At 52.1% G+C, this 20,850-nt stretch overlaps 9 protein-coding genes across 9 annotated transcripts; 6 read left to right on the top strand and 3 right to left on the bottom strand.

Moving 5' to 3' along the window:
- Positions 1–708: 708 nt before the first annotated feature.
- EV422DRAFT_569068 (ribosomal L29e protein family-domain-containing protein) lies at positions 709–1,006 on the top strand (the record flags this gene model as incomplete). The annotated part of the gene is made up of 2 exons (XM_053072720.1): positions 709–901; positions 984–1,006. The coding sequence occupies 2 exons, from the start codon at positions 709–711 to the stop codon at positions 1,004–1,006; spliced, it is 216 nt and encodes a 71-aa protein (XP_052924093.1).
- A 1,543-nt stretch (positions 1,007–2,549) lies between these two features.
- Positions 2,550–3,968, top strand: EV422DRAFT_535428 (uncharacterized protein). Its single transcript, XM_053070747.1, has 3 exons — positions 2,550–2,737; positions 2,849–3,139; positions 3,248–3,968. Exons 1-3 carry the CDS (start codon positions 2,651–2,653, stop codon positions 3,668–3,670), a joined length of 801 nt encoding a protein of 266 aa, XP_052924094.1. The 5' UTR covers positions 2,550–2,650; the 3' UTR covers positions 3,671–3,968.
- A 151-nt stretch (positions 3,969–4,119) lies between these two features.
- On the top strand, positions 4,120–9,082 carry EV422DRAFT_535429 (uncharacterized protein). Its single transcript, XM_053070748.1, has 17 exons — positions 4,120–4,273; positions 4,342–4,431; positions 4,495–4,572; positions 4,635–4,974; positions 5,043–5,193; positions 5,256–5,287; positions 5,352–5,405; positions 5,464–5,688; positions 5,753–5,866; positions 5,953–6,146; positions 6,201–6,292; positions 6,350–6,565; positions 6,640–8,180; positions 8,241–8,366; positions 8,436–8,472; positions 8,539–8,572; positions 8,639–9,082. Exons 1-17 carry the CDS (start codon positions 4,192–4,194, stop codon positions 8,875–8,877), a joined length of 3,645 nt encoding a protein of 1,214 aa, XP_052924095.1. The 5' UTR covers positions 4,120–4,191; the 3' UTR covers positions 8,878–9,082.
- Positions 9,083–9,204: 122 nt separating this feature from the next.
- EV422DRAFT_621313 (glycosyl transferase family group 2-domain-containing protein) lies at positions 9,205–11,250 on the bottom strand. The gene is made up of 3 exons (XM_053074134.1): positions 10,650–11,250; positions 9,906–10,562; positions 9,205–9,828 (listed from the first exon to the last, which is right to left on the bottom strand). The coding sequence occupies exons 1-3, from the start codon at positions 11,029–11,031 to the stop codon at positions 9,341–9,343; spliced, it is 1,527 nt and encodes a 508-aa protein (XP_052924096.1). The 5' UTR covers positions 11,032–11,250; the 3' UTR covers positions 9,205–9,340.
- A 611-nt stretch (positions 11,251–11,861) lies between these two features.
- EV422DRAFT_498233 (serine hydroxymethyltransferase) lies at positions 11,862–13,442 on the top strand (the record flags this gene model as incomplete). The annotated part of the gene is made up of 3 exons (XM_053068004.1): positions 11,862–12,014; positions 12,099–12,379; positions 12,443–13,442. The coding sequence occupies 3 exons, from the start codon at positions 11,862–11,864 to the stop codon at positions 13,440–13,442; spliced, it is 1,434 nt and encodes a 477-aa protein (XP_052924097.1).
- A 1,297-nt stretch (positions 13,443–14,739) lies between these two features.
- On the bottom strand, positions 14,740–15,897 carry EV422DRAFT_569073 (uncharacterized protein; the record flags this gene model as incomplete). Its single annotated transcript, XM_053072721.1, has 6 exons — positions 14,740–14,981; positions 15,051–15,166; positions 15,225–15,296; positions 15,351–15,488; positions 15,558–15,713; positions 15,788–15,897. 6 exons carry the CDS (start codon positions 15,895–15,897, stop codon positions 14,740–14,742), a joined length of 834 nt encoding a protein of 277 aa, XP_052924098.1.
- Positions 15,898–16,412: 515 nt separating this feature from the next.
- EV422DRAFT_535446 (uncharacterized protein) lies at positions 16,413–17,511 on the top strand. The gene is made up of 2 exons (XM_053070749.1): positions 16,413–16,879; positions 17,244–17,511. Exons 1-2 carry the CDS (start codon positions 16,629–16,631, stop codon positions 17,329–17,331), a joined length of 339 nt encoding a protein of 112 aa, XP_052924099.1. The 5' UTR covers positions 16,413–16,628; the 3' UTR covers positions 17,332–17,511.
- Positions 17,512–17,658: 147 nt separating this feature from the next.
- On the top strand, positions 17,659–19,219 carry EV422DRAFT_121088 (GIY-YIG nuclease family protein). Its single transcript, XM_053064671.1, has 4 exons — positions 17,659–17,969; positions 18,038–18,154; positions 18,220–18,267; positions 18,335–19,219. The coding sequence occupies exons 1-4, from the start codon at positions 17,696–17,698 to the stop codon at positions 19,132–19,134; spliced, it is 1,239 nt and encodes a 412-aa protein (XP_052924100.1). The 5' UTR covers positions 17,659–17,695; the 3' UTR covers positions 19,135–19,219.
- An 84-nt stretch (positions 19,220–19,303) lies between these two features.
- On the bottom strand, positions 19,304–20,434 carry EV422DRAFT_507648 (uncharacterized protein; the record flags this gene model as incomplete). The annotated part of the gene is made up of 1 exon (XM_053068671.1): positions 19,304–20,434. One exon carries the CDS (start codon positions 20,432–20,434, stop codon positions 19,304–19,306), a length of 1,131 nt encoding a protein of 376 aa, XP_052924101.1.
- Between the last annotated feature and the right edge of the window lie 416 nt (positions 20,435–20,850).

The raw sequence follows: 20,850 nt of genomic DNA on the forward strand, positions 1-20,850 counted from the left end.
ACGTACATGAGAGCAGAGGGAACCGCCGCCAGTCTGGGAAAGTTTGACAAGGCGGGACACGATATGGGCGGAATGAGCATGTGACCATTTTGGCTCGAAGATATAGATGGACGTTGGAGGGAGGCAATACGACTGGCACAATGGTATAGGGGGTGGCGGACGATATCAGCGAGGCGGAGCTTGGAATATTGTCGGAGCGCACTGCATTGAGGTCGGAGATTTGGTGGAAGTTCGCAAACTGCGGTCGGAGGCGGAAAGCCGTAACGAGGATACGTTTGGTAGACAAGGAGACTGACGAACTCTTCAACTCTTCCTTGTCGTCATCAGGTTAAAGCCTTATAAACGGGAGCAATGGTGAGCTACTTCTGCGTCATTTCGAACTGCCGTGTGAATCCCCTCTGACCCTTTACATTTCTAGGCCAAGTCAAAGGTTCGTTTTGATTGATGTTCCGTTGCACCGATAGTGGCGTATTTAGGGGGCGGAACGGTAGTGTGAAGTTGGAAGGTGGAGGGTTGGAGGGGGTTTTGGACGTACGCATTTGAACTTCGTGTTGGAATGAGCGAATGGTGATACCCTTGGACCTGGTTTGCGCTAAGAACGTCGCTTAGGGCGCGGGTGCCTTCACTACGAAAGGCATACGAGGGGTGAACGTCGAATCAGCCATTGCGCACCCTTGTGGATGCGTCTGAAGACTTCAGAATGCACGCATGCTCGACCACTTGGGAAGGAAACCTCATCATCCACCCTTCTGCACCCCACAGAACCACACCAACCACAACCAGAACAAAAAGGCTCACCGTAACGGTATCAAGAAGCCTAAGGCCAACAGGCACCCTTCCCTCCGTGGTGTGGACCCCAAGTTCCTGCGCAACCAGAGGTTCGCCAAGAAGGGCAGTCTTGGTAAGTTCTCATCCTGGAAGCGCATGTGCATATGACTCCCATCAACCATTTGCTAACTCGCCTCGTCTTCTCGTACAAATAGCTGTCATCAAGAAGTCCGAATAAGCGTCTGATCTAGCCGTCTTGTTATGTTCTTCTAATACGATCACCCGTACTGTACATTCGCATTGTTCCGAAGCTGGAATTCTGATGGATTTTTGTGACGGATCTGATGTCTGCCTGAACACAGCTGGCAGCACCGTGGGTTATACTGCTTTGTCGAGAGGAGGGTTACAGATGGGAATGTTGTGGACCGAGGGAGCCGTCCAGGGGAAGGCAGAGGCTTTCAATTTGAGGGAAGAGCTCCTTGCTGATTCCGGAGAACGGAAATGGAGGTCTCGGGATGAAGGGGAAGTCCATCCGCCCAATGGCAGGCATATGACAACGTGTGGGATCTGGCACGAACTCTAGATCTCGTCCTGTTCCGTTGAGGGTTCCCAATTCATTGTGTTTGAATGCCCTACCTTGCAAATTCAGCGCGATTGTGCGTTGCCCTCCCAGACCACATATCAAAGCGAGGTGTGGAAACTGTTTACGTGCCACAACCTCTCTCTGAGCCGGCATGGGTTACCGTACGAAAGAGAACGCTGAACTAAATATATTTGGCTTGACAACATTGATCCTCCAGAAGCACAGGAAAGAACAAGGGGCACGAGAGCCGTGCATGTACAAAAAGAGCTTGAACAATGTGCTGCCTTTTCAAAGTCCATATTTTCCATGTCGACGAGACCCCAAGAGGCGAATCTTCAAGTCCTCGTACTCCGCCCGCCACATCTCCGCCTCAATCTTCTCGATCTCGTCCTTGTCCTGCCCCTTGCGTCGAACCGGCGAGGCTCCCAACGTCCTTCGTATGCCGCCACTTCCGGAGGCGATTTGGGGGTCGCGGCCGATGTCTTGGCTGGCCAAGCTCACGTCAAAATCCGCCAGTGCGGCGGCACGTGACATGCGCGCTGTCGAAATTCGCCGTCGACGGCAGGTTATGCGAAATGACGCCTTCTCCCATCCAGCAAAATCATCTGCCGTTGCGGACGAATGTCCAAGACGGCGTGCCGAGGAGAGGGATACGAGGGGTCAGGCGAGGGTGAGGCTGGACTTGCCACAGGCTGCGAATGGTGCAATGGGGGCAAGGTCAAGAGGCCGCAGGGCTGCACGCGCTCTGGACGCTCAGGAACGGGGGAGCTTTATGTGTTGTGACGCGACCGACCCGAACGTTATAGTGCGAGGAGGACTGAAAAAGCTAAACTCTTGGCCTTCATTCTGGTGTGCCATCTCATCATCTGTCACTGCCTCTTTCCGCACGCCGTCGAACCGCACGGGATGGTCTCCCGCTCATATGCCTCCCATAGCGCAATGTTACATGCTCAAAGGGAGGAAAAAACCTTCCCCCGTCGCAGGTGAACCAGCGCTGCGGCCGAAAAACTCTTGGCAGCCCCGTTTCTCTTTGACATCCTCTCTTGCGCCATTGCGTATGATTAGGCGGCCGCACGAGGCTTGGCAGAAACATGGAGAAGTTCTCCAGAATCTCCCTCGGCAGGTTGCTCCCCCCCACCCTTTATAAAAGCAGGTCCCTTCTCGGCTTCCGCTTTCGTTTTTCATAATCCTCACTCACCGTCTACATCCATACTTCATCCCCACAACCTTCGGAATCGTCTCGAGAACAAGCAGTCTATCACCCTCTGCCGTATCCAATCTCTCCAAACCGCTTTCAAGATGAAGTTCGCTTACTTTCTGGCCGCCTCTGCGGTCTGCGCCCCGGTTTTCGTCTCGGCTCTTGCTGTTCCTGAGGTAGCCAAAGTGGTAGGTTTCAGCGGTCTTCTTTCGGATTGGGTGATGCGTGCCCTTCTCCCCTCATCAGAGCATCGTGATCATTGATACTTACTTGGCTTCCCATTCTTCCAACTCTTCCAGGAAGTCGCCAAGACTAAAGACGATGTCACTTCTGACAACAAGGGCGGCTATGGCAACTCCGGCTATGGCAAGCACTACGACAAGGACAACTCCGGCTATGGCGACGACGGCTATGGCGACTCCGGCTATGGCAAGGACTACGGCAAAGACAACTCCTACGGCAAAGACGAATCTACGGCCAAGACAGAGGGCTACGGCGGCTACGGCGGCTACGGCGGCTATGGCGGACACGGCGGACACGGGGGACACGGTTTCGAAGCTGCCGTCTCGAAGAGGGATGACACAGAGGGATACGGCGGCTACGGCGGCTACGGGAAGAGGGATGACACAGAGGGATATGGCGGCTACGGCGGCTACGGCGGCTACGGGAAGAGGGATGACACAGAGGGATACGGCGGCTACGGCGGCTACGGCGGCTACGGGAAGAGGGATGACACAGAGGGATATGGCGGCTACGGCGGCTACGGGGGACACGGTTTCAAAGCTGCCGTCTCGAAGAGGGATGACACAGAGGGATACGGCGCCTACGGCGGTTACGGGGGATACGGGGGTTACAGCTCTGCTGATGTCTCGAAGCGCAGCGAGGGCTACGGTGGTTATGGAGGGTATGGGGGTGGAGGGTATGGGGGTTACGGACACGGAGGCCGCGGCGGTTACAGCAAGGCCGAAGTGACGGGCAGCGACTCAAAGCTTACCTCTCGCGGCTACTACGGCGGCAATTACGGTGGCTACGGAGGTGGCCACCGAGGTGGTTACGGCAATTACGGCGGTTACGGCGGTGGCCGCTATGGCAACTACGGCGGCTACGGAGGTCGCTACTAAGTTCCTCGGCTTGCATCCCTCGTCAACTTGGGCCCCTCTCTTAATAAAGTCATGCTCTAGTCGAGTCTCTTTTGGGTAGCTCATTCCCCTGTTTTGGTTAGTCTGATTGGTTTTCCCATATGAAGCCAAGATTCTGGCATTTTCATGTATATACTGTTTTTGGCGTATGGCATCGTTTTTTTGCGCTTCTGGCGAGCAGCAACATGTATTTGCAATTTTGAAGCTTGGAATCGATTTTTTCTCCTAAATGGCTCTTCAGATCATTTTGCTTTTGTTCTTGGAATGAAAAAGAAGAAAAGATGTTTCCAGTGCAACGATGGAGTTGAGAACCATCCAGTTTGACGAACACTCGAGTCGGAAATAAGAGAAAGTCATCACGTCACAGGTTTGACATGTTTGACGGCGCGTGGGCAAGCGAATTGACGGCTCTCTTCCCCACAGGCCGCTGGCTCGGTCTTTGAGCTGAGACATCTCCAACGACCCTACAATTCGATAGGCGAACCCCAAGTCTGCTAGTAGCCATGCCGCGCAAGGACTATCAGAAGGATGTTGCTGCACTGCAAGGACTCAGATACCAACTCGGGGGTGGTGGCTGCGTTAGAGGTGTGTATGAGACCGACCCCTGGGAAAACCGTTTCTCGCAACTCTTTGACTGAAACTCCTTTATATAGACGTCGTCCCAGGTCAGGAGGATGGGGAAGTGAACTTTAGCTTCCAGTACGACGATAAGCACTGGCTCCAGATATGTATTCAGTTTCAGGGTGAGTGTTTTTGGACAGTGGTGAGCCCAATATGGCGGTTACTGACGCAAACCTGTTTCACAGACTTGTTTCGATACCCAACTGGCTCTTCTGGATTCATCTTTTTTGCGGAAGGGAATGTGGACGGGAAAGCACGAGGCGGTATGGAGCCAGGAGAGCAATGATTGAAGGCGTATAAACTGAGACATCACGCCGTTTTGTAGCTACCGAATCTGTACTCAACGTGAAGATTGATGGGAAACCAGTCCATCAAGTCGTGCAGGAGCTATCATGGAGGCTTTGCCAATTCTTCTGCCTTTCGCAAGAATTCCTCGCCGTCCTGTCCTCGCCTACAGCATCACATGGCTCCGAGAGCGATGACCATATGTCCAATCACAGCGACATGTCGATGGATACAGACGGCGACTCTGGGACTTATGATGTTCCTTTCACCTCCGGCAACATTGACCCGCATTTGCGCTCCCTACTTCTGCGGGATGTGTTTCAGCTTCGTGCGTGCGGCTACACGCAAGTGGGGTACCTGACGTATGACACTGATTCAGGGTAAGCGGACAATGTATTACGTTCGCTTCCCATTGAGGCTGTCGGGCTAAGGCAAACATGGCTTATAGATTCATGTTGTACATCTCTACATCGGTCCGCTGCTTGTTGGACGCCGAGCTCTTGAACGAAGATCAATGCGCGGCATGGTATCTCGACGTGGACAAATACGTCGTGATCCTCATGAAGTTTGATTCAGCTTACGGGGAAGTAATCAACCACGTGAGTGTCACGCTTCCTGAATTCAGAATCACGAGCAAACCAGCTTATCACTAGGTTTTCAGGGGCATTCTAAAGAGCATGGTTATGTCAAAGGGTTAGTTACATCGATAGGTGCGGCATTCATTGCTAGTATCTCATGCGGCATATCATTCTCTTAGGATGCAAGGCGACCCAAACATGGCGTTTCATAGACAACCGCAAGCACAATTCAGGTAGGAGGGCAGTGATGGATGATAATGAGAGAATGAGCGCACTTACCGTCTTCACCAGATGCATGCTGAGTTCTAAGCCCATAGTGTCTGCTGCCGAAGCCTTTTTGTGCTTCCAAAGGTCCACGGCGAATAGGACTGGATCCCTAGAGAAAGAGTTCAGCGATGGAGCCACCCAGACGACCGAGATGCTCTCTCCGTTCTTGTTATCGTGGACTCTGTGCGATCTACTCGAGACCAAGTTCCTCCCGCTGCTGACTTACCGGTTGGAGCGAGGCTGTAGCTGGTAGGCATCGTGCACAAAGTCCTTTGCGACATTGCTCAAGTAAACTCACAAACCTTGGTCTCAGGACGGATGCCGAAGCCGTGATCGAGGGCGTCGACGCAGGTGCTGCAGCCAAGGATGCTGCTGCTAGCATCCTCGACACCATCGTTGACTCACTGACAAAAACCGCGAGCAGTCGGTACGTGATATCTTCTGGTGCACCAAGTTAGAAACGTACAAGCTTTTCTCATCATCGGGAGGCGCGTGCCTGAAACTCCCGTATAGGCAGAATACGACTAAAAAGCGACCTGGAAAAGTTTGGTCCGAGCTCGATGCAGTGTCATGCCCATACCAGGTCGCGTACCAAGAGGCTTGGGCACACCACCTCAATCTTCCGCTGCTGGTTGTGCGGTATGTACTGCGGCGGCTCTCCTTAGCTGCAAAATACTGTCTCGTGTGCCACAAGCGCACTCTTTCAGGTCAGTGGAATCGCTCGTACAGGCTTCGAAGTTTGAGACTGACCGAATTTCTAGATTTCGAGCCTTTGAAGCCATACGTGTGCTCCGCCGACCTTTGCACTCATCAATTTCTGCAGCTTGGGTTGGGACCATCGATTGAGTTGGAGGTATGCTCTTGTAGTCATTCCGCATCCCAGACAATCTCTGATCTAAACTGCCCGAAGGTGATGCATCACCCTGATGTCGTTGATCTGCTTGTATCACTGGCTTATACCGCCGCGCTAAGCTCGTCACTCACACCCTTTCCGCACGGAGTCGGCGTCGAGCAAGTGTCCCAACATGACGGCGGCACTGCTCGAATCGTCAGCAAAGTTGGTGGCTCCATGACTGTGCAATGTTACGGAAGGTGTACTACACTTCGAGAGAGCGATGTGATCCAGGTACGTGATCATCCCCCACTGGCTGTTACCTTCTGCCAATCTGGGAATTTGGCTAACCCAGCAATTCAAATCAGTTTCGCCATCGGAAAAATGACCATAGCTTCAAACTCTTGGGAGTGCCCAGTCATTCTCTGATGTCGGGGGATCTGACATGCCGATGTACTTTCACTGTTCAACGAGTGCCTCCTTCTCTCGAAGACAACACGGCACTCTCGAATGTGTCACTGCCGTACACCTTTGTACGAAGTACGTGGAGTGGATGGCATACCAATGCTGCTGTTGGATCGGCCGACATGTCTCTGTTCACTCAGACACTGGACTTGCTGCCCAAGATTCGAATGCTGCGGAAAGCGCTAAAGCGACAGCTTTCTCAAGCCAATAGTCACGATTCTGATGCTGAAGAGTCGGACGTGGATGATGGAGGGGCTGAGGATTCAGACGAGGAAAGCAAACTCCAACGCGCGCAGGCTTTGGAGGAGGCCAAGACACTGAAGATGGCGCAAGAAAAGCAGAACTTGACCCTACTGCGGCGATTGACGACACTGACTCTCCGACCGATTTTGGATCCGATCAATCCCCTGATCTATCCTCTCCTTCGGTGGATCATTTGTAGCAACCGAAGTTTCATCAAAGAATTGAAAGGCTCCACAGAGAAGATTGCTGGAGTCGGTGTCGAAAATGTGCAGTTCAAGATGGTGATGAGTACCCCCGAGAAGGAGGCGCGGTTCATCCGAGAAAGAAATCTGCATGCCTCCAGCAAGAATGTGAAAAGTCTATGGGCCTTTCATGGAAGCCCCCTTCATAATTGGCACAGCATCTTGAGGACGGGCTTGAACACAGACAGAGTCGCACATGGTCGGGCATACGGAAACGGCATCTATCATGCTCTTCAATCAGTAACTGCAGCCGGGTATGCAGCGCGCACTGGAGGTAGCTGGCCGCACTCAAGCTTGGGGGTGGTTCAATGCATGTCCTTGAACGAGATCGTGAACTGCCCTTCGCAATTCGTTTCGACAAACCCATACTTAGTGGTGGGGAACATCGACTGGGTTCAAACACGGTTTCTGATGGCTCGGCATACCTATCGAAACTATAACCAAACCGGGTCTTCTGGCGCCACCCCCGAAATACCCACTGTCGCCTACCACGCGATGGATACAAGCCTGTTTCCAGTGGATATAACGAACACCTGTATCAAAATACCCATACTGACCTATGCACATCGAGAGAGCGGCACTGTGGGCGACATTCGAATTGACGATCCGGGAATCCTCGCGTTAGAAAATGAAGAATCGGAGTCGCAAGCCAGATGTAGAAAGCGGAAAGAAAACGCCTTGTCGAGTCCGGGCAATGTCTCCAATGAGGAAAAGAGTATGGGTGGGCGGATCTTCGACACCCTTTTCTCCTCTGGGAAGCGGTACAAAGACGAACGCAGCGCAAGCGACGTCGTTGCGTTTGATGACGATACGCTGTTTCCACCGCCTCACTACGCCACATCGTCAGCGACGAAAGCATTGTTCCACGAATTGAAAAGTCTCAGGAACCTTCAGAATTCTATATCCCGAGGAGAAAGAGGATGGTATCTCAAGGATTCTGACATATCAAATTTATACCAGTAGGCCCTTTCGTGTTTGCCATAATGGAGATTCATCTGCTGATGATTCTATGTTTGCAGATGGAGATTACGCATGACAGACTTCGACGCCGATCTGCCTTTAGCGAAAGACCTTCGATCAAAGGGATTGCAAGATTCCGGCATCGAGCTCGAAGTACGGTTTAGCGGAGACTTCCCTTTTGCACCGTGAGTCTACATTTGACATTGTCCGACATCAATAAAATCCCACTTATCCTTGTGCAACTTCATTTCCAGGCCTTATGTGCGGGTCATACAGCCGAGATTTTTGCAGGTGGGAGTGTTGTTCTTATTCGACTGGGAGAAACAACGTTGAATCTAACGGGGAACTTCTATGCAGTTCGCACATGGTGGAGGTGGACATGTCACTGCTGGTAAGGGATATATTTCCGCAACTTGCAATTGGAGCATATGACAAGCACTAAACGTCGACCTCCCAGGCGGGTCTGTCTGCATGGACCTATTAACCTCGTCCGGCTGGCAGCCGACATACAATCTGGAGTCCGTCTTCCTTCAGATCCGCATGGCGCTCACTTCGCTTGACCCGGTTCCCGCCCGACTTGCACCGAATTGGGACCAGCCATACTCCGCCCGAGAAGCTATCGATGCCTTCGAACGCGTTGCCGGTGCGTATGGTTGGGTCGTACCCAAGAACTGGAGATCGAACTTTTCTTCTTGAGTGCATCGGAACACGAAGGAGCGTTGCTTCAGATTCGATTCACAGGAGAAGTGAGATGTGTGTTCATACATCGTAGCAAATACCTTTTCATAGGCATAGCCGTAGGATGGCATTCGGCATACATATTAGTGCCCGCAGAGATGTACTTTAGTAGTGTGCGCATATGATGCGGGCGTATTTGAATATGACTTACTTGCATAAGAAATTGTGAAAAATTCTGGTGACCTTCTGTCGGCATGCCCTTGGGGATCTCTTCGTACGCGAGAAGCCCCCCACAAAGGTCCTCATCTCATTGCCGCCCCACTGGGACACTGGCCACAATACATGTACGAAGATTTATGAATTTCATTCATTTATTACAATTATCAGAAAAGAAATCCTTTACTCTATCAAAAACCTCCAGCCTGCAAAACCCATCACCTCCCCTCCTCAAGTCTCTCGGCAAAAGGACAAAGTCTCTCGCTCACTTCTTGATAACATCAAAGTCGTCGGGTGGCAAGAGGATGGCAAACATTACAGCTACAGCCTCCATGATCACGGCCACGAACTGGAAGAGGATGGTGACCGGAACCAACAAGATGACAATGAAGATATTGTAGCCCTTGTCCACGTTCTGATAGAACATGCCCATAGCATAGAGGTAAACGAAGACGGTGAGCGAAAAGTCCTTGAGGATACCGAACCACATCGGCGTGTCGGTGGGGACGTAGACGCCGAGAATGAAGGATGCGATGGTGCAGTACAGCGAGAGGAGACCGAGACCCCAGAAGAGGGCGAGGAGTTTGGGCAGGACGGAGCCGAGACGGCGGATACCGACGAACCAGCGACGACGCTGCTTGAGGAAACCGATGAGGTCGAGGGGAGATTGTTCGCGGACGATGCCGGCGACGGAGCCGCAGCGGAAACCCATCTGCCAAGCCTTGACGGCAAACTGGAAGTCTTCTGTCAAACCTGGGGAATGGAAGGGAAAACGGTCGTCAGCAACAAAGCAATGAAAGAGTGAACAAAGAGACGATAATATGACATACTTCCAAGATCCCAAGTAACGGCATTTTCAACCGCACCGTTGGTGAGCAAGAAACTACCGTGGGCACCAAAGATCGGCCGATGGAAGTAAGTGTACTGAAGGTGGAATCGGGACAAGTCATCCCCAACACGAAGGCCATCTGCGACGGTGTAGAAAGGGTTCTTCCAGAAATGGTACTGGTTGTACATAATGATACCCTGTCCCCAGGTATACTCCTTCTTCCATTTGACAAACTCAAGGATACGAGCTACACTCTCATCGTCGATAACGGACTCTTCGTCGAGATGGAGAATCCAGTCGTGCTCGGTGTAGCGCATGGTCTGGCGGTACCACTCGAGAGCGCGGGCCTTGTATTTGGACCGCGAAGTCGTGAAGCTCTTGGGGCATGTGTAGCAATTGATCCCTTCGAAGAAATTAGGCTCGTCGGTAAGGACGTGCACTCGAACGCAAGGGTCGAGGAGCTCGAGATGCTTGTGAGCTTTCCAGGCTCGCATGACGGCTTCCTTGTTGTCTCCTTTGGTGACGGTCAGGATGTAGAGGTTGTCGACTCTCCTTGGCTGCTCGGTTGCCGTGGCCTTTTTCGGCGCTGGGGCGTTGTGCAGCGGAAGAATCAACCCGAGGAAACAGATGAAGGTGTATGGAATGGGTAGAAGCCAGCCTAAGATAAGAAACAGACAAGAAGGATGTCAGGACGTGCGATTCTGATGTCAAACGGGGTCGTCGGAGAAAGCTCAATAGGACTTACCCATCTTCCAGTAACATCCCTTATTCCAGACCTGATCGGTAACATAGCCTTGGGGTATAACGAATGACAAGACATATGTCGTTCCAAGGATAACCACAAAGTGAAAAATCCATCCCCACGACATCAAGCGCATGACCAAGGTGGTTCTGCCCTTGTTTGTGCGCTCCCCGTCATCGGGAAGTTGCGGTATAGTGCCCTTCTTGGGACTTGGTGCGACATCGATAGCGGTGGCATTCCTTTCCGCGAGAGTGTCGGAACTCAAGCGGGAGCTGATATCTGTGGATGTGTCGGGCCACTCGTCGTACGGCTTCTCGACGTAAGTCTGCGACGGGATTTCGTCGGGGATCGCCTTCTTGCGAGGCGAGCCGGCTTTGCGTGACATCGTTGCAAAGTTTGGCGGTGACGATGATGTATGAGTAGGTTCTGAGGCAGTAGAACTTTGATTATTCGGGGAAAACTGAAGTTGAGAAAGATCGTTTTCTCCCTGACCACGCCTTATCTACTCTTCCCAAGACTGGTCTATGTGGCGCACCACTTCGAAGGCTCGATTTTTTCTTCTATTGCAGCCGCCAGGGGATTTTTGGGTGGGCGGGGAGGGTCGTCGATCGGTTCATGCAAACTATATAAAGACACAGGTGTGCGTTCTATATTGAAGAATCAAGCAGAACAACAAGCGTAATTCACTTTAGGATGACCAAACTTCGATCTTCCTTGTTGCCCTCGGTCGAGACTTTGGTTGCCATCGATTGGAGAACACTCAACCTTCTGGTGCAACATTGCATAGCCCCCTTTTAGCATGTCGCTACCTTTTAGTTTCCCTTCATGAAGCCGTGAAGTCATCTAGTAGCCCACGCTCTGTTGTTGGCAGCACATCTGGTTTCTGCGTGGATGAGGTCCAGTTTTCCCACCGTCAGGACACTGTCGAAATTGCGGACTGCTGCTTACGTTGGTAGATGGGAAAGATGCGATCGCAATGATCTCCCCGTTCCCCAATAATAGGCGTTTCCCCCAATAGGGAATGGCTGTGCGCAGTCGTGAGTCGTCAACCCCACTTCTGCACAAGACTTGGTTCAAGCATAAAAGCAAACGTTTGGTCATTTCCCACCACCCAACAGAAACACACACGCAAGATCGTATCCCAAATCACCCACCCACAAGCTTCTATCACTATGGTTCAAGAGCAATGGGTAAGTCTCTGGCATCCGAGTCTGTATGCGAGGTTATGCACCTTCTGATCTCTCCTCGTATTTTCCACAGAACTCGGGTTTGAACACCCCTCTTGTTGAGGAGGACAAGGAGATGTATGATCTCATTCAGAAGGAGAAGTGGAGGCAATATTCTTGCCTGGAGCTGATTGCGTCCGAGGTATGTCAAGGCGACGCACGAGCTACGAGTTTCTCCTTTCCTTATTGGGAGGTGTGCTTATTGGCCACTTCTTTCCACTTGCAGAACTTCACTTCGCAAGCCGTGATGGAAGCGAACGGTTCCGCGTTGACCAACAAGTATTCTGAGGGTCTGCCCGGTGCCCGTTACTATGGTGGTAACGAGTTCATCGATCAGATCGAGAACCTTTGTCGCCAGCGTGCTCTCGAGGCCTTCAGCCTGAGTTCCGAGAAGTGGGGTGTGAACGTGCAACCTTACTCCGGAAGTACCGCCAACTTCTCCGTTTTGACTGCTTTGTTGGCACCTCACGACCGTATCATGGGACTCGACTTGCCATCGGGTGGACAGTGAGTAGAATCTTTCATTGATAGCTCTCGAGCTTGGCCAGATGTTAACAAGTTTATCCGTAGTTTGACCCACGGATATGCTACCGCCAAGAAGAAGGTATCATCTTCTGCCATCTACTTCGAGTCCTTCCCCTACCAAGTCGACATGAAGACCGGTGTCCTGGATTACGACAATTTGGAGCGCAACGCTCTTCTCTACCGCCCCAAGCTCATCATCTGCGGTGCCAGCGCATATGCACGGGATTGGGACTACGCCCGTCTGCGGAAGATCGCTGACCAAGTCGGCGCCTACTTGATGGCCGACATTGCGCACATCAGTGGTTTGGTCGCGTCCAGCGAAGCCGCCAACCCCTTCGATTTCTGCGATGTGGTTACAACAACCACCCACAAGACCCTTCGTGGTCCTCGTGCGGGTCTCATTTTCTTCCAAAGAGCCCCCAAGGGTGAGAAGAACTCTGACCTGGAGGACAAGGTTAACTTCGCCGTCTTCCCTTCCAACCAGGGAGGACCCCACAACAACACCATTGCCGCTATTGCTGTTGCTCTGAAGCAGGTCGCCACCCCAGCGTTCAAACAATATGCGAAGCAAGTCAAGGCCAACGCGGTGGCCCTCGCTGAAGCTCTCAAGTCCAAGGGCTACAAGATCGTCACCGACGGTACTGAGAACCATCTTGTCCTGTGGGACCTCCGTCCCAACGGTCTGACCGGCTCCAAGATGGAGAAGATCTGCGACTACGTCAACATCACCCTGAACAAGAACGCCGTCCACGGCGACTCCTCCGCACTGGTACCTGGTGGTGTCCGTTTGGGCACGCCTGCCCTGACATCCAGGGACATGAAGGAGGACGACTTCCGAAAGATCGCCGACTTCCTGGACCGTGCGGCCCAGCTCGCGCTTACCATCCAGAAGTCCACCGGAAAGCTCATCAAGGACTTCGTCGTCGCGTTGGACGCAAGTGAGGAGGTCAAGACTCTCCGTCACGAGGTCGAGGCGTTCGCAAGATCCTTCGTTATGCCCGGCTTCGACCCCACCTCCGTGCCTGAGGACTGCAGGCACCACTAGAACAGTGGACGTTTTCGGCGACCGACTACAATTTTTAGCCTTCTTACAGAGGCTGTGCACATAGCCCCACCAATCCTTCCTGTTTATCCTTTTTGTGTCTTTGTTTATTTAGTTCACACTCGACCGCTGTTGTCATTTGAGACCATTTGCCCTAACATCATTCGTCTGCGCCGTGAACTCTCTGCACCACAAACGTAGCTGTTCGCAATCTAAGAGATCCGTCGGAGTCTCTACACTAACCAAGCACTGAACGACAAGCCTAGTGAATCCCGCCGCCGACGATATATTCTGCCCTCCGTTTGCGTTTTCTCGGCGTCCCGCACCGAGGCGGTTGTTGCAGCTATCAAGGCACTCTCGTTGCCACTCGGAAATGGCGGACCAGTCGATTACACCGGGCACGTCGTCGGCGGTCGCGGTCAGGACGACTTTGGCGAAATGTCCGCATGCTCGGGCGCATTCCCGGGGTGTGGGGCGTTCTAGGAAGAATGGCGGTGGTGGGTTTGACATCTTGCGTGCTGATAAGTAATTTGATGGGCAAGGCAAGCTTGACATGACCTGCCGAGTTTCGAGGTCGAGACGCTCAAAACATCCCCGCTCACACCCGTGGTGGCTATGCTCGGAATGATGTCTGGGGCGTCGTATCCAGATTTATGGCCAGCATATACTGTTTGGCGTTGTGGCGAATCTTCCTGGTCTGCAGACGTGCAGGTCACCGGTTCGATTCCCACGTCCTTCAGCTCAGAGTATGACCGCGTCAGTGGTATGTTACCTGAATGCACTTTTCTTTTTGCTTTTGCAACACTCGCGCTTAACCCGTTTCCGTTAGGTAATCACGTTGCCCGGCTTCGACAGGTGAACCAGACTCCAGGAACTTCCATCACTGTTTTTCAGACAGACATGCACATTACGAGAACATTGACCATCAGAACAATGGCCAGACGTACCCATATGCTCAGTGTCCAGAGATCCCACCACAGAAGAGATATGTGTGCCGACAAGGCGGACATTATCCAGAGATAGACGAAGGGAGAGACGAAGATGAGAATTGAGTGCAAAAAAGCGAGAGCCCTAGGTGAGCGATGCTGTTTGGAACTAGATATCTGGAGTTTGGTGCGCTTATAGATTCGCTCACATTGGCGGCTTTTCCTATGCGAACCTACGGATTCAACATCGAAACCCCGCAACGGACGGTGTCTCCCCCATTGCTCAAGTGAGAAATCTACATACCGCCGTCTGACACAGAATACACCGACGATAAACCAACGATTCCCTATACGCCGTACATTTATCTTTATCGTCAATGATACATCGGAGTAACCGAGGAATGTTTCAACGCATCAGTAATCAGCGGTTCTGCATCGCAAGCGGCATCCGATGATCCCGGCTCAGCGGACTGGGGCAACCCGTCGCCAATTTGGACCATCTCGTAAGAAGAATGGTTTGTTGCATCTTTGGGAGATCGGCCGTCACCATTTACCAGCGCTCCATGAAACGTTATTGAGTTTGATAGTTTCATGGTGCAGTACGGAGAATGTACGTCTGCCCAAAGGAAACGTGAGGACAACAATTCAGGGCCTCTGGTCGCACCTCTTGCAAAAATAGCCTCACCTTCCACCTCCAAAATCCACTTCAGATACTTGAAACATTGTGATATCGGGTCCCCATCGCTTGTCGTGAGGTCATCCGCGACGTCGAGTGCGTCTGTGATCAAACATCGGGTGGTCCTAGTCCGCGTTTGAGACCGAGGTCGTTGCATCACCAGATCAAATTCGACCGACATACCTCTGCTTAGTCTTGCCAATATTCTCCAGCGCAAACCGCAAAAGGGCCATACAGCGAGCGGAATCGTTCTCTCTGAAGCCGTAATCAGTCACTCATGTCTACCGTGTCGCGTAAGACGTAACTTACAGAGCTTCCTCATCGGCGAAGAAGGTCCCGTAGTTGTTAATAACTATGCATTCAGGCAGCCCGGGGAGGCCGACAGGCTGATCCAAGTGCGGGAACCAGGCTAGGAAACTCTTCAGAGCTGATACGTTGGTGACATATCTGAGCAAGCACCGGTGTCAACTTCAGTGATGATGTTGTGGCGGAGGCGCCTCCATACTACACACGCACCGTATATGGATGCGTGAGAGCGCATCACCGCCGCCGTCGAACACACTCCATTCGGCGGACGTCGATAATTTCTCACGGTCGGTCGTCAGGAAAAGAACGGTGTCTGACCGAAGGGCGCGGCAGATGGCGTATCTCCACGCGAGTGTTGTGGTCAACCTAACCATTGGCAAATTGAGGCGCTAAGTTCCCATTTCATCATGGCTTTGAAAGAAGCATATGTAAACCCGCACCTTTCGTCTCTTGTGATAAGAAGAGCACCTTGATGGGTCAAGTCCAGCTCATCTTGAGCTCCCGCCGTGGCCGCTTGCACGGCTCCCTCTATGTTGAACAGCCTCTCCATGCCTGAAATTGCCGGGACATGGCGGGTTCCCGCTGAAATATTGGCCTATTATCCAGGCATGGACTTTCAACCTCCAATGACGAGGTCAATTGGGGAAATTGGAAAGCTTTTTGAAGCCACATTCAGCCACACTCAACGCGCGCGCATAGAGTCCGACGATTCGGACGCGACCCGTTCCGTGGCAGGGGTCGCAAACAGGGCCTTCGAGGCTTGCATACATGCGTGCATTATTGTGTTCTCAATGCGATGTCCTTATCTCGTTCCTGCTTGTGTCCTGGGGCCTCTCCCACATGCATGCTTTGGGGGACGGTAGACTTCGTATCCTTATCGACTGCATCCACGTAAGTTTGTGCCTTGGATTATTGGGATCCGTATTGAGTAAGGTTTCCCAGGTTTGTTTGAATATTCAGGCGCAGGGTCCGTCATCTGACGCCAGCTTTCCCGCCGTGCGTTGCTGGAAACCCCCAATGATGGCTGACGCTCTGAATTCATAAAATGTCCCCCCCCACGCCATCCCTTCCCCTTCCAACCTCGCAAAACTGTTAACAGGCGAATTCCATGAAGAGAGATATGGCATGTGTTATTTGCGCCAATATATAGGCAGCGTGAAGTCCACGTTCATCCGTTTCTTCACGCACCGATAACTTCACCTCAAAGACTGACCAGAACACATAGCAACTGAATAACACTCGTCTTCATACATAACGACCCATCTTCAGCGAGAACAAACCATGGCACCTACAACACCCTTCATTGCCGCCGTTACAGGCCTTGGCGCCATCACTGCGGTCTACCTTGCTAGTCCCATGAACCATGGCCACCTTTACGACGACCACGAGCAGCATCCTGCGGGAGCGTTGCCATCTATTGGCGCGGGTATCCCCATTTCGCACAAGACTGCGTCGGCGAACGGAGGCGGCCTCTTCACAAGGAAGGTCAGCTTCCGTCAGGGTTCCACTTCGTCGGGTGCGACCGATCACGGGTGAGCATTGGCGCTATAGAATTGTTGGGGTGTGTCCCAGAAATAGAGAAGAGTGGCATATGGGCCAATGGCCTGGGAGTCGTTGGCACGATGGGACAAGAGGCACATCATGATGTGACGCAAGCATTCCCCTCACTGCTGGGCATGCGCACCTACCGTCTCATACAGGGATGAAGCAGAGTTTGCGGTCCTATGTGCATTCTCTTAGCTCAACAGCAACCCTACAACCTGTGCAAAAGGTCCGTGCCCAGCAGACGTGCGTGGGTTCTCTTAGAAGGGCCATCTCCTAAAAACATCATAGAAAGGGAACACGAACAAGAGCTAACGTACCATACTCTACCCTTATTTCATCATCCAATGATAGCTCCGACGATACCCATGACCTCGACCGTCTCGCCTCATCCGGAAGCTTCAAGCTCAACCCGGAAGACATGCTTTTCGGATGCATCTGAGAAGCATTCCTCGTCTACTGCCGGACAGTGACTCCGGCTGCTTTATGTAGGGCTTGTCATACCTGGTCGTTGAAAAGCATTGTGTCTTATGCTCCAGTCTTTGGTTTGATGTCTATAAAATCTTGTAAAAGTGAAAAACATATACGATTCGTACCTCTTGCTCTGATTGAGCGTCTTTTAGCTATATCACGAGTCTGTTGTCGAGTATGCAGAGAAACTCGGCTCATTCTTTGCCTTTTGGTTGTTCTGACCGCGCTTGCGTAATCAGCATGACACACGTCCTTACGCGTTGAATCGTCGAAAATGTCTTCTCCGGATTCAGCTGACAGCTCACAGTAAAACCACATATAACACATATAGCAGTATGTGGGACTTTCTTCTACCATCCACGGCAAGAAGCCTTTACAGCAGCTTCACGCATCATCCCTCAGAAGACCAGGTCGATTTCGAAGTCATCAAAACCAAATCCTCATCAATCCAGCACGAAACAACCATCGACTCGCCGCGGAAAACCCAATGCCAGGCGTATAATAAAACAAATGGGAACCGATGCACTAGACAATCACTGGCCGTCAAGTGTCATTTACATCGATTTGTGTCAAATGCGACGGATAGTGAGCAGTTTGGACGATATGCAGGTAAGAAGCGCGGAGACCGATGTGATGATGGTATCCATCCATGCATTCTGACATTGGTCCGGTTTCAGACTTCATAAACCCGACCCTGTCAGATTTCACAAAACGCAGGCTCTATGCGGAGCTCTTTAAACCGATATCCTCGAAGGACAAGCCCGGGTACATTTACGCTTACCAACTCATCAGACGTGCGTACCGCTGGCTTGATCTGACTCAATCGGGCTGAGCGTCACTAACGGTATTGAAATGCTAGCGGAAGGTAACACAATCAGTCAGTATGATTCGACGATGTACAAAATAGGTACGTACACACTGTTTCTTCCGAGTTGCAACATCGTACTAAACCCGCTACATCACCATCCCGACAGGACGAACAACGGACATCAACCGCCGCCTCTCCGAATGGTCCTCCCGCTGCGGTTTCCGCCCAAAACTCATCGAATGTTTCCCGCCTCAGCTCGATGCATCTAATCCCTTCCATGCCTCTACAGCATCAATTTGCCGCTTCTCAGACCGCTGCGAACGACTCATTCACATAGAACTGGCAGACAGATTCCGGGCGGGCCCGATTGTTTGTCCGGGGAGGTGCAAGGAGGCTCATTATGAGTGGTTCAAGGTGCATCAGCGGGGTGAGGCGGGTGAGGGGGATGGGGTGGGAGATCAAGGATGGATGGCGATGAGGCAGATCATTTGCAAATGGGTGGATTTTATTCGGAGGGAGCATGCGATGGAAGGCGAGCGGCGGGATGCGGACCAGGTCGGACGTCTCGCGTCGCCTTTCATTGCCATCAAAGTTGAAGATAAGGAATGCGTAGAGATGTTGGAGGTTGGAGGCGATGACGATGACGACACGTTCTACAGTATGTCGCAAGCAGACAACATCAACGAAGAGCTGGACGATTTCGACGAGGAGTTGCCTGCATATGAGGAGCCGCTGGCTGCTTTGGCAAATGCTTTCGACTGCATGTGTCTGCTTGATCGAGCATATACCACAAATACACATGTGCCGGCCACAGCTGCGTCCACACTTCCCAATCATGTTCCTATCTTGGACTTTGGGAGAACATTGAAGAAGGATTCCGCCGGGATGCTAGCGGGCAGTATGTCAACCTTGGGGGAAGATGCCTGGGAAGTCATTGAGCCTATCCTCATAAGAACCAGATCCTAGAATCCCACTATGTGTATACTTCCGCAGCAGAAACCAGCTGGAGACGTGTCAAATAACATTTCAAAACTTTCTATTCTAATCTAAACATCACTCCATGACTGCCTACTTGTTCGGTGCGGTGCAATGACAAGGGTATACTACTATCTGAGGGGCGCGGCAGAAGGGGCGTTTACGCCTTGACTTTCTTCTCCTTTTTAACTTTCTTCGCCTTTTTCTCTTTGTTCGCTTTCCCTTCGCTAGTTTCGCCCGATGTTGATGCCGAGCTCACCTCCTCCGTCTGCCGCTTCCGCTTTTTACTCTTCTTTTCGACCGGATCGGACTTTTCGCTCACCGCTTCGGATGCAGTGTCAATGGAGGCCGGCGTCTTCTCCTTCTTTGCCTTTTTCGGTTTAGGGGCAACCGTACTTGATAAGGAGGCTTCTGATTTGGATCGCGATGTCGCACAGGATTCTATATCGTCCGCGTTTTCTTTCGCGGCAGACTTCGATTTCTTTGCTTTGCTCGATTCCTTCTTCGCCTTCTTCTCCTTCTTTTCCTTTTTGTCCTTCTTCTCCTTCCTATCCTTCTTCGGCCCATCCTTCGTTTCAACTTCCTCTACTCTACTATTCTTGGCCTCCGATATCGTTGGGGGTGCTGGCGCTGGTGCCGCTTCCCCCAGCACCTCACACACCTTCCTCATCCGCTCCATCTCATCCTCATCCTCCGAGGAGTCATCTGCTGCCTTTGCCATGGCCTCCATCCCTGCTCTTACGAGCTTTCCCGGTTGATGCGCTCTAGCCCCTTTTCTCGCGGTACGCCCCTCGCACGCCTTCAGGAGCTCTGCGTCTGTTATTCTCACAGAATAATCCTTTTCCTCAATAAACCCAGAGGTCACGGGAGCGGCTTTTATGAAGGACCCGTAAAGAAGAGCTTTCGCGGCCGTGGTTGTGGTAGCTGAGGTTGTGACAACGGCCGTCGTTATCGTTTCTTCAGAGTCCGCACCAGTCGTAGTGGTAGTGGTAGTGTCTTTCGTTATGTTTATCGAGGCCGAGGTCTTGTTAAACACATGGTCCCACCACGCAAACGACCATTCGTCAGACTTTGCTCCCAAGCCGTCGGTGTCGTTTTTGAACCCGACCGAAATGGCTTTGTTGATTCCCGTGCGGTCCTTGCCCAGCCCGGTACCTTTCTTCCATCCGTATTTGGAGAGCTGCTTCTCGGCAAAACTGCCACCGCTGTTTGTGCCATTTTCAGAGTAGGCGTTGTTGTAGCCTCCGCTGCCGAGCCCGAAGGTGGGGCGGACAAAGTCGTCGTCAGCCATTGTGAGTCAGAGGATACGTTGCTTCGTCTCAGGAAAGCTTTCGAAGTAGGACTAGCGCTTGCCGTCGAAGCAGGTGACCAGGCAACGTAGCGGGTCTATTCGAATTACGACGACGCACTGGTAAATCGAGAAAAGAATGGAGGACGGCGAGAAGGCAAAGAGGGATCACGTAAGCATTTGTTACACGCACACCTTGCAAACTCCGACTGGAAATAGAGTGACTTCACGGTTTATTCTCGTATGGTTCATGAGGACTGAATCCGTAGCACAGACTGCCCGCGGGTGAAGGCGTTTTACCCTATGCTGCCTCTTTATACGTGAACATGGTTGCTGGTTGACGAGCCAAGTGTGTACGCCGCAAACTCCTTCGAGCCATGACTCTGATTCCCCGCTTATCCGCGTGCGACAGGGCTGGG

This window comes from Fimicolochytrium jonesii (genome assembly GCF_025526975.1).
Source record: "Fimicolochytrium jonesii strain JEL569 chromosome Unknown EV422scaffold_18, whole genome shotgun sequence".
Taxonomy (NCBI): Eukaryota; Fungi; Chytridiomycota; class Chytridiomycetes; order Spizellomycetales; family Powellomycetaceae; genus Fimicolochytrium; species Fimicolochytrium jonesii.

What these genes read in the sequence shown, in the direction of transcription:
- EV422DRAFT_621313 (XM_053074134.1), bottom strand. Translation starts at nt 11,031, where the DNA reads ATGTCACGCAAAGCCGGCTCGCCTCGCAAGAAGGCGATCCCCGACGAA. An exon ending in GGGATGTTACTGGAAGATGG is followed by an intron (nt 10,563 to 10,649) that starts GTAAGTCCTATT and finishes TTCTTATCTTAG; the next exon opens with GCTGGCTTCTACCCATTCCA. An exon ending in CGTTACTTGGGATCTTGGAA is followed by an intron (nt 9,829 to 9,905) that starts GTATGTCATATT and finishes TCCATTCCCCAG; the next exon opens with GTTTGACAGAAGACTTCCAG.
- EV422DRAFT_121088 (XM_053064671.1), top strand. Translation starts at nt 17,696, where the DNA reads ATGTGGGACTTTCTTCTACCATCCACGGCAAGAAGCCTTTACAGCAGC. An exon ending in GCAGTTTGGACGATATGCAG is followed by an intron (nt 17,970 to 18,037) that starts GTAAGAAGCGCG and finishes GTCCGGTTTCAG; the next exon opens with ACTTCATAAACCCGACCCTG. An exon ending in CGCTTACCAACTCATCAGAC is followed by an intron (nt 18,155 to 18,219) that starts GTGCGTACCGCT and finishes TTGAAATGCTAG; the next exon opens with CGGAAGGTAACACAATCAGT.
- EV422DRAFT_535429 (XM_053070748.1), top strand. Translation starts at nt 4,192, where the DNA reads ATGCCGCGCAAGGACTATCAGAAGGATGTTGCTGCACTGCAAGGACTC. An exon ending in ACGGGGAAGTAATCAACCAC is followed by an intron (nt 5,194 to 5,255) that starts GTGAGTGTCACG and finishes CTAGGTTTTCAG; the next exon opens with GGGCATTCTAAAGAGCATGG. An exon ending in TACAGCCGAGATTTTTGCAG is followed by an intron (nt 8,473 to 8,538) that starts GTGGGAGTGTTG and finishes ACTTCTATGCAG; the next exon opens with TTCGCACATGGTGGAGGTGG.
- EV422DRAFT_535428 (XM_053070747.1), top strand. Translation starts at nt 2,651, where the DNA reads ATGAAGTTCGCTTACTTTCTGGCCGCCTCTGCGGTCTGCGCCCCGGTT. An exon ending in TTCCTGAGGTAGCCAAAGTG is followed by an intron (nt 2,738 to 2,848) that starts GTAGGTTTCAGC and finishes CAACTCTTCCAG; the next exon opens with GAAGTCGCCAAGACTAAAGA. An exon ending in AGAGGGATGACACAGAGGGA is followed by an intron (nt 3,140 to 3,247) that starts TACGGCGGCTAC and finishes GGATACGGCGGC; the next exon opens with TACGGCGGCTACGGCGGCTA.
- EV422DRAFT_535446 (XM_053070749.1), top strand. Translation starts at nt 16,629, where the DNA reads ATGGCACCTACAACACCCTTCATTGCCGCCGTTACAGGCCTTGGCGCC. An exon ending in TCGGGTGCGACCGATCACGG is followed by an intron (nt 16,880 to 17,243) that starts GTGAGCATTGGC and finishes ATCCAATGATAG; the next exon opens with CTCCGACGATACCCATGACC.